Source organism: Mustelus asterias, chromosome 20 (genome assembly GCF_964213995.1).
Source record: "Mustelus asterias chromosome 20, sMusAst1.hap1.1, whole genome shotgun sequence".
NCBI lineage: Eukaryota > Metazoa > Chordata > Chondrichthyes > Carcharhiniformes > Triakidae > Mustelus > Mustelus asterias.
In genome coordinates, this window is record NC_135820.1 from 4,836,470 (window position 1) to 4,846,469 (window position 10,000).

The 10,000-nt window shown below is 49.3% G+C and overlaps 1 protein-coding gene across 1 annotated transcript in view; it reads right to left on the reverse strand.

The window, feature by feature from the left end:
* Positions 1–10,000, reverse strand: part of LOC144508382 (transcobalamin-1-like) — a 58,396-nt gene that overhangs the window by 29,707 nt on the left and 18,689 nt on the right. Inside the window, exons 2-5 of the mRNA XM_078236250.1 lie at positions 9,207–9,398; positions 6,852–7,001; positions 5,204–5,359; positions 3,493–3,662 (exon numbers count right to left, since the gene is read on the reverse strand). Of these exons, the coding sequence (XP_078092376.1) occupies positions 3,493–3,662; positions 5,204–5,359; positions 6,852–7,001; positions 9,207–9,398 (668 nt within the window). The remainder of the gene's footprint in view (positions 1–3,492; positions 3,663–5,203; positions 5,360–6,851; positions 7,002–9,206; positions 9,399–10,000) is intronic.

Sequence of the window (10,000 nt, forward strand, 5' to 3'; positions counted from 1 at the left end):
GGGTGTGTGTGAGTGTGTGTGTGAATGTGAGTGTGTGTGTGCGTGCGTGTGATTGTGAGTTTGTGTGAGTGTGCGCAAGTGAGTTTGTGTGTGAGTATGAGTGAGTGTGAGTGTGTCAGCGTGTGTGTGTGTGTCAGCGTGTCAGTGTGAGTGTGTGTGTGTGATTGATTGTGTCAGTGTGAGTGTGTGTGTGCATGTGAGAGTGTGGTGTGTGTGTATGTCAGTGTGAGTGTGAGTGTGTGTGTGTGAGTGTGTGCATGTGAGTATGTGAGTGTGTGTGAGCGTGAGTGTGTGATTGAATGTGTCAGTGTGAGTGAGTGTGTGTGTGATTGTGTCAGTGTGTGTGTGTCAGTGTGAGTGTGTCAGTGAGTGTGTGAGTGAGTGTGTGAGAGATTGTGTCAGTGTGAGTGTCTGTGTGAGAGTTTGAGTGTGTGTGCACACGAGTGTGTGAGGGTGTCAGTGTGTGTGTCAGTGTGAGTGTGCGTGTGTGAGTACAAGTATGAGTGATTGTGTGAGTCAGAGTGTGTGTGTGTGAATGAGAGAGTGTGAGGTATGAGTGTGTTTGTGTGAGTGTGTGTAAGAATGAGTGTTTCAGTGTGTGTGTGTGAGCATGTGAGTGTGTGTGAGTGTGAATGCATGAGAGTTTGAGTGTGTGTGCGAGTGCGTGTCAGTGTGAGTGACCGTGTGTGTGTCAGAGTGTATGAGAGTGTGAGTATGTGTGTGTGATTGAATGTGACAGTGTGAGTGAGTGTGTGTGTGTGTGTGATTGTGTCAGCGTGTGTGTGTGAGTGCATCAGTGTGGGTGTGTGTGTGAGTGTATCAGTGTGAGTGTGTCAGTGTGAGTGTGTGTGTGTGTGTGTCAATGTGCGTGTGTGTGTGTGTCAGTGTGAGTGTGTGTGTGTGCCAGTGTGTGTGTGTGAGTGTGTCAGTGTGAGTGTGCATGTGAGTGTGTCCATGTGGCTGTATGGGTGTTTATGTTAGTTTGTGTGTGAGTGTGTGTGTCAGTGTGAGTGTGTGTGAGTGTGTCAATGTGAGTGTGTCAGTGTCAGCATGTGTGTGTGAGTGTCGGTGTGAGTGTCAGTGTGAGTGTCAGTGTGACTGTGTGATTGGTCAGTGTGAGTGTGTGTATGAGTATGTGTGCACGTGAGTGTGTCAGTGTGGGTGTGTGTGTGTGTCAGTGTGAGTGTGTGTGATTGATTGTGCCAGTGTGAGTGTGAGTGAGTCTGTGTGTGTGTGTTAGTGTGAGTGTGTGAGTGTGCCAGTGTGGGTGTGTGTGTGTGAGTGTGAGTGTGTGTGTGCGTGCATGTGATTGTGAGTTTGTGTGAGTGTGAGCAAGTGAGTTTGTGTGTATGAGTGAGTGTGAGTGTGTCAGCGTGTGTGTGTGAGTATGTTAGCGTGAGTGTGTGTGTGTGTGTGATTGGTTGTGTCAGTGTGAGTGTGTGTGTGCATGTGAGAGTGTGGTGTGTGTGTATGTGAGTGTGAGTGTGTGTGTGTGTGTGAGTGTGTGAGTGAGTGTGATTGTGTCAGTGTGTGTGTGTGTGCGTCAGTGTGGGTGTGTGTGTATCAGTGTGAGTGTGTGTTTGTGTGTGTGTCAGTGTGAGTGTGCATGTGAGTGTGTCAGTGTGGCTGTGTGGGTGTGTATATCAGTGTGAGTGTGTGAGTGTGTGCAAGTGAGTTTGTGTGTGAGTATGTGAGTGTGTCAGTGTGAGTGTGTCAGTGTCAGCGTGTGTGTGTGTGTCAGTGTGAGTGCAAATGTGAGTGTGTGTGTGATTGATTGTGTCAGTGTGAGTGTGTGTGTGAGTTTGTGTGTGTGTGCGTGAGTGTATCAGTGTGTCTGTGTGAGTGTGTGTGTCGGTATGAGTGTGTGAGTGTGTCAGAGTGAGTGTGTTTGAGTGTGTGTGTCAGTGTGTCAGCATGTGCGTGTGTGTGTGAGTGTGTGAGTGTGTGAGAGGGTGAGTGTGTGAGTGTGGGAGCGTCAGTGTGTGAGTGTATGAGTGTCAGTGTGTGAGTGTTTGTGTGTCAGTGTGAGTGTGTGAGAGGGTGAGTGTGTGAGTGTGTGAGCATCAGTGTGTGAGTCTCTGAGTGTCAGTGTGTGAGTGTGTGTCTGTCAGAGTGTCAGTCTGTGAGAGGGTGAGTGTGCGAGTGTGTGAGCATCAGTGTGTGAGTGTGTGAGCGTCAGTGCATGTGTATGTCAGTGTGTCAGTGTGTGAGAGGGTGAGTGTGTGAGCGTCAGTGTGTGTCAGTGTGTGTGTCAGTGTTTGAGCGTGTGAGAGGGTGAGTGTGTGAGTGTGTGAGCATCAGTGTGTGTGTGTGAGTGTCAGTGTGTGAGTGTGTCAGTGTGTGTGTGTGAGTGTGTGTGTGTGAGTGTGTGTGTGTGAGTGTGTGTGTGTGAGTGTGTCAGTGTGTGAGTGTGTGTGTCAGTGTGTCAGTGTGTGTGTGTCAGTGTGTGAGTGTGTGTGTCAGTGTGTGAGTGTCAGTGTGTGAGTGTCAGTGTGAGTGTGTGTGTCAGTGTGTGAGTGTGTGTGTGTCAGTTTGTGAGTGTGTGTGTCAGTGTGTGAGTGTCAGTGTGTGAGTGTGTGTGTCAGTGTGTGAGTGTGAGTGTGTGAGTGTGTCAGTGTGTGAGTGTCAGTGTGTGAGTGTGAGTGTGTCAGTGTGTGAGTGTCAGTGTGTGTGTGTGTGTGAGTGTGTCAGTGTGTGAATGAGTGTGAGTGTGTCAGTGTGTGAATGTGTGTGTGAGTGAGTGTCAGTGTGTGAATGTGTGTGAGTGTGTCAGTGTGTGAGTGTGTGTGTCAGTGTGTGAATGTGAGTGTGTCAGTGTGTGAGTGTCAGTGTGAGTGTGTGTGTGTGTGTGAGTGTATGAGTGTGAGTGTGTGTGAGTGTATGAGTGTGTGTGTGTGTGTGTGTGTGTGTGTGTGAGTGTGTCAGTGTGTGAATGTGTGTGTGAGTGTCAGTGTGTGAATGTGTGTGAGTGTGTCAGTGTGTGAGTGTGTGTGAGTGTCAGTGTGTGTCAGTGTGTGAGTGTGTGTGTGTCAGTGTGTGTGAGTGTGTCAGTGTGTGTGTCAGTGTGTGAGTGTCAGTGTGTGAGTGTCAGTGTGTGAGTGTGTGTGTCAGTGTGTGAGTGTGTCAGTGTGTGTGTCAGTGTGTGAGTGCGTGAGTGTCAGTGTGTGTGTGTGTGTGTCAGTGTCTGTGTCAGTGTGTGAGTGTGTAATTATGTCAGTGTGTGTGAGTGTGTGTGTCAGTGTGTGAATGTGTGTGAGTGTGTCAGTGTGTGAATGTGTGTGTGTGAGTGTGTCAGTGTGTGAATGTGTGTGAGTGTGTCAGTGTGAGTGTGTGTGAGTGTGAGTGTCAGTGTGTGTGAGTGTGTCAGTGTGTGTGTCAGTGTGTGTGTTTCAGTGTGTGAGTGTGTCAGTATGTGAGTGTGTGAGTGTGAGTATGAGTGTATGAGTGCGGCAGTGTGAGTGCGGTGTGAGTGTGAGTGCAGGTGTGACTTACCTGGATGGCCTCCCCTGTGCTGTAGAGGTTGCCAATGAGCCCGTCACTCTTCACATGATCAAGAACCTGAGTCACGACTTTCCGTAAAGCCACCTCGACATGTACGTTGTTGGGGACGCCCCCTGCCTGTCTCACACAGCCCAGGGCCACTGCTGCCATAGCTCCCGTATCTACACAGGGAAGGAGTGAGAGTCAAAACCAGGCCTGGCTTTAAATCCAGCTCCATCACTCTGATACCGAGAGAAGCCTCAACTATCGCTGCTATACCTGTCCTCACTCCGAAAGAATCAATACTCTCATATATCCTGTCCATATGGGCGCCTGCAAACATTCCACATGTCTGTACATGTGCGCCTACATGTGACTGTGTGAGTGTGTCTGTTCATCCGTGTGTGTAAACACTCACGTGTGTATATGTGGCATGTGTGCCTGTATACAAGTACATTTTGGTGTATGTCTGCATGTGTCTGTGTCTGTGTGTGTATTGTGTGCATGTGTGTACATGTACATTTCAGTGTATGCCTGTGTGCACGTCTGTCTCTATGTGTGTGAGTCTGTGTGTGTATTCGTGTGTGTGTGTGTGTACATGTGTGTGTGTGCCCTACTGTATATGTGTATATTATACACTTTGGAGGAAATAATAACAAATGGGATTACTATCTCAATGGAAACAAATTAAAACATGCTACCGTGCAAAGGGACCTGGGGGTCCTTGTGCATGAGACGCAAAAGCCCAGTCTGCAGGTACAACAGGTGATCAAGAAGGCAAATGGGATGTTGGCCTACATTGCGAGGGGGATAGAATATAAAAGCAGGGATGTCTTGATGCACCTGTACAGGGCATTGGTGAGGCCGCAGCTGGAATACTGTGTGCAGTATTGGTCCCCTTATATGAGGAAGGATATATTGGCATTGGAGGGAGTGCAGAGAAGGTTCACCAGGTTGATACTGGAGATGAGGGGTTTGGATTATGAGGAGAGGCTGAGGAGATTGGGTTTGTACTCGTTGGAGTTTAGAAGGATGAGGGGGGATCTTATGGAGACTTATAAGATAATGCGGGGGCTGGATAGGGTGGAGGCGGAGAGATTCTTTCCACTTAGTAAGGAAGTTAAAACTAGAGGACACAGCCTCAAAATAAAGGGGGGTCGGTTTAAGACAGAGTTGAGGAGGAACTTCTTCTCCCAGAGGGTGGTGAATCTCTGGAATTCTCTGCCCACTGAGGTGGTGGAGGCTACCTCGCTGAATATGTTTAAAGCGCGGATGGATGGATTCCTGAGCGGTAAGGGAATTAAGGGTTATGGGGATCAGGCGGGTAAGTGGTACTGATCCACGTCAGATCAGCCATGATCTTATTGAATGGCGGGGCAGGCTCGAGGGGCTAGATGGCCTACTCCTGCTCCTATTGCTTATGTTCTTATGTTCTTATATGTGTGTAGATATCTGGATGTGTCAGTGTATATACGTTTGTACATCTGTATGTAGCGACATCATGTATGTGCCTGTGTCTCTGAGTGTATATGTCTGAGTGTGCGTCTGTTTGCTTGTATCCTTAATAAACATGTTTGTGTCAACATGTGTGTGTTCGTTCAGAGACAAGACATTACAAGTGAAAGTGGTCAAACTGGAGACGGGAGGCAGACAGACAGACGGGAGGCAGACAGACAGAGACGGGAGATAAACAGAGACAGGAAGCACGGATTGATATTCTTACCCACTGAGAATTCTGTTCCGAGTTTGAGCTGATTGTCTTCCACAGCGTCTGTGAGGACCTTGACTGTGCACGGTTTAATATATCTGTTGGTCACACAGAGTGCGAGCACATCCAGACTAACTTGGTAATAGTTAGACAGCGGGCGTTTTTTTGTTCCTAAGCAAAACAATACCAGTTAATGGTTAGGGGTACAGGCAGAGTGAGGCAGACGGGGAGAGACAGGGGCAGAGAAAGAGACCGAGAGGGCTGTCATATTGGGTTTGCAGCTGAGAGGGACAAGAAAGAGGCAGACAGAGGGGGAGACAGAGGGAGAAAGATAGAGGGACAGAGAGAAAAGGACAAAGAGAGGGAGAGACAGACCAAGAGAGACATGTAAAGACAAAGAGGCGACAGAGAGAAGTAGACAGAGTCAGACAGACAGAGAGGGAGAGCGAGAGAGAGGCAGAGAAAAAGGCAAAGACAGGGGAAGACAGAGAGAGAGAGAGAGAGGCAGAGAGTGAGGCAGAAGAGGAGAGGCCAGTCAGTGCAATCCCCACAATTGATGATTTCTGGTAACTCGTGACGCTGAACTGGGTAAAAATTGGGATCAGATTGTTTGGCTAATGGAGGGGGAGCTCGAGGCAGTTTCAAACCCTATATTGGAGTATTCATTGAGACAGTGTAGAGGGACATTTAGTCTGTATCTAACCCCGTGTTGTACCTGTCCTGGGAGTGTTTGATGGGGACAGTGTAGAGGGAGCTTTACTCTGTATCTAACCCTGTGCTGTACCTGTCCTGGGAGTGTGTGATGGGGACAGTGTAGAGGGAGCTTTACTCTGTATCTAACCCCATGCCGTACCCGTCGTGGGAGTGTTTGATGGGGGACAGTGTAGAGGGAGCTTTACTCTGTATCTCACCCCGTGCTGTACCTGTCCTGGGAGTGTTTGATGGGGACAGTGTAGAGGGAGCTTTACTCTGTATCTCACCCCGTGCTGTACCTGTCCTGGGAGTGTTTGATGGGGAAAGTGTCGGGGGAGCTTTACTCTGTATCTAACCCCGTGCTGTACCTGTCCTGGGTGTGTTGATGGGGACAGTGTAGAGGGAGCTTTACTCTGTATCTAACCCCGTGCTGTACCTGTCCTGGGAGTGTTTGATGGGGACAGTGTAGAGAGAGCTTTACTCTGTATCTAACCCCGTGCTGTACCTGTCCTGGGTGTGTTGATGGGGACAGTGTAGAGGGAGCTTTACTCTGTATCTAACCCCGTGTTGTACCTGTCCTGGGAGTGTTTGATGGGGACAGTGTAGAGAGAGCTTTACTCTGTATCTAACCCCGTGTTGTACCTGTCCTGGGAGTGTTTGATGGGGACAGTGTAGGGGGAGCTTTACTCTGTATCTCACCCCGTGCTGTACCTGTCCTGGGAGTGTTTGATGGGGACAGTGTAGAGGGAGCTTTACTCTGTATCTAACCCCGTGCTGTACCCGTCCTGGGAGTGTTTGATGGGGACTGTGTGGAGGGAGAATTACTCTCACCCCGTGCTGTACCTGTCCTGGGAGTGTTTGATGGGGACAGTGTGGAGGGAGAATTACTCTCACCCCGTGTTGTACTGGGTTGGTTTCACAGTGACACTGGGTAGTGTGCTGTCAGAATGATAAGTTTGATGATAGTTACTGATGTTTTTGATTTCCAGGGTTAGTTTTTCCTCCAGTATTGCTGTCAGATCGATGGTGTCCCCGTCGACAGTCACGTGAGTCGGGTCGCTGCAGGACGCAATGAGAGCCATGATGTAAAGGGCGACCAATCCCGAGGAGAAATTCTCGCCTGTTTTGCAAAGATAAACAAATGAAGAGATGAGCGGAACCTGCCATTCAGCCCATCTGCTCTGTACTAGTCCTCATGCTCCACTTTAGCCGGCTCCCACCCTCTCTTCCTCTCACACCACCTCTGTGCACTTTGTTGGGGACCACGTTAGAAACTTCAAAGTTTGGTACGAAGGCAGACTAGACCCCAACAGATTTTCCATTTCAGCATTAGCGTGTGCATGAAGTTGGTCCTTTTATTAAACAATACAGCTAAATATACAGCAAAAAGAATTAGCAAAATCTTTACCAATTGGAATAGTTAAATAGGACAAGACGTTATTCTTAACTGCTAGCTTATCTCTATGAGTTCCAATTTAAGCAATATCCCCATAAATATAAACTCCTCTTCAGAATCAGTTAGCAAAAACACACATGCATCCCTGAATTGCCAGTCCTCAAGCTTTTTAACACCTGTGGACACTGATACAGAAAGACACCTGTCTTCTCTCACTCGGACAGCAGTCTCCAGAGAAAGCCCAGACTTCATCAGACTAGGGCGGCACGGTAGCACAGTGGTTAGCACTGTTGCTTCACAGCTCCAGGGACCTGGGTTCGATTCCCGGCTTGGGTCACTGTCTGTGTGGAGTTTGCACATTTTCCTCGTGTCTGCGTGGGTTTCCTCCAGGTGCTCCGGTTTCCTCCCACAGTCCAAAGATGTGCGAGTTAGGTCAATTGGCCATGCTAAAATTGCCCCTTAGTGTCCTGAGATGTGTAGGTTAGAGGGATTAACGGGTAAAATATCTAGGGATATGGGGGTAGGGCCTGGGTGGGATTGTAGTCAGTGCAGACTTGATGGGCCGAATGGCCTCCTTCTGCACTGTAGGGTTTCTATGATTCTATGATTCATATAGCAGAAACCCAGAGAGAAATCTGTCTTCAAACAGCAGAACTCCAAAGAGAGAGGGTTGCTACTCCTTTTCAAATTCAAACAGTAACCTCTTGCCTTTTGCAGACCTCTGGAGGGAGATACTTCTATTCTAGCAGGTCCCAGACTTCAAATTCCAGAGGGAGAGAGAGAAAGAGCTGCTGCTCCTTTTCTAATTCAAACAGCAACTGCCTGCTTGTCTCTCTATCAGATAAACTCCGTCCATTAGTACAGGACAAACGCTTGTCAATCAACCTAATGAAACCCTACTCTGAAAACCCAAGAGGGCAACCCAAAAACTGCATTAACTCAGATTAAAACAAACAATCCAATAATGAGGAGCAATTATTCTTCGGCATGTTCAGCGCACGGGTTGACAGTTGTAGACAATTCAGCATCGTTTAAATAGAGTTGGATCTTAACATCTCCGTCACAAGAAACATGACACAAATAGACTTTTTTAAAGGCACAGTATTGTCACATCTCCCATTCCCTTCTCCTTCTTATGTTTATCCAGTTTTCCCCATTCGTTCCACGAGACCATTCACCTCACAGAATGTTGATAATGTGGAACTTGCTCCCACAGGGAGTGGGGAGTATGTGGGACTCGCTCCCACAGGGGAATGGGGAGAATGTGGGACTAACTCCCACAGGGAGTGGGGAGAATGTGGGACTCGCTCCCACAGGGAGTGGGGAGAATGTGGGACTCGCTCCCACAGGGATTGGGGAGAATGCGGGACTCGCTCCCACAGGGAGTGGGGAGAATGTGGGACTCGCTCCCACAGGGAGTGGGGAGAATGTAGGACTAACTCCCAGGGGGAGTGGGGAAAATGTGGGACTAATTCCCACAGGGAGTGGGGAAAATGTGGGACTAATTCCCACAGGGAGTGGGGAAAATGTGGGACTCGCTCCCACAGGGAGTGGGGAGAATGTGGGACCCGCTCCCACTGGGAGTGGAGAGAATGTGGGACTCGCTCCCACAGGGAGTGGGGAGAATGTGGGACTCGCTCCCACAGGGAGTGGGGAGAATGTGGGACTCGCTCCCACCGAGAGTGGGGAGAATGTGGGACTCGTTCCCACTGGGAGTGGTTGAGTTGGATGATATTGATACATTAAAGGGGAAAGTGGGATAAACACATGAGGGAGAAAGGAATCGAAGGATCCGGAGGTGGGGATAGGTGTGAGCAAGCTCACCAAGCAAAAACACCAGCATATAGCAGATGGGCCGAATGGCCTGTTTGTGTGCTGTGCAGATGTCAGCAATTCGTGTTGCCGAGCTGGGCATTTTCCTGAACCTACCATTCAGCACCTTTTGAACAGCAGCTTCCTTCAGTTGCTGCAGCAGCAGTTGTTCCGTGTCCAGGCTGTGGTCCCTGGCCAGTCTCAGTGCAATCAGCACATTGGGGTTCGGGAGGGTGTCACAATCCTGAACAGAGCGAAGCATCGACTGCAGCAGAGAAGTAACCGTTTCCCTCTGTGACTCAGGAACAGCTGAGAGGCAGAGAGAGAATCCAGATTGTTACTCAATAACATTGGTCTGACACCAGGAATAAACTAAACCCCAGTCATACCCTCCTTCAACAAGGCCGCAAGGGCACCACTTCACGTCATCAATTCACTCTCTCCCCATAGCCCTGTATCAATCCCAAACTCATCCCACTGCCCCGCGATCGCCCCGTAGCCCTGTATCAATCCCAAACTAATCTCACTGCCCCACTCTCTCCCCATAGCCCTGTATCAATCCCAAACTAATCTCACTGCCCCGCGATCGCCCCGTAGCCCTGTATCAATCCCAAACTAATCCCACTGCCCCGCGATCGCCCCGTAGCCCTGTATTAATCCCCAAACTAATCCCACTGCCCCACTCTCTCCCCATAGCCCTGTATCAATCCCCAAACTAATCCCACTGCCCCACTCTCTCCCCATAGCCCTGTACCAATCCCAAACTAATCCCACTGCCCCACTCTCTCCCCATGGCCCTGTACCAATCCCCAAACTAATCTCACTGCCCCACTCTCTCCCCATAGCCCTGTATCAATCCCAAACTAATCCCACTGCCCCACTCACTCCACATAGCCCTGTATTAATCCCCA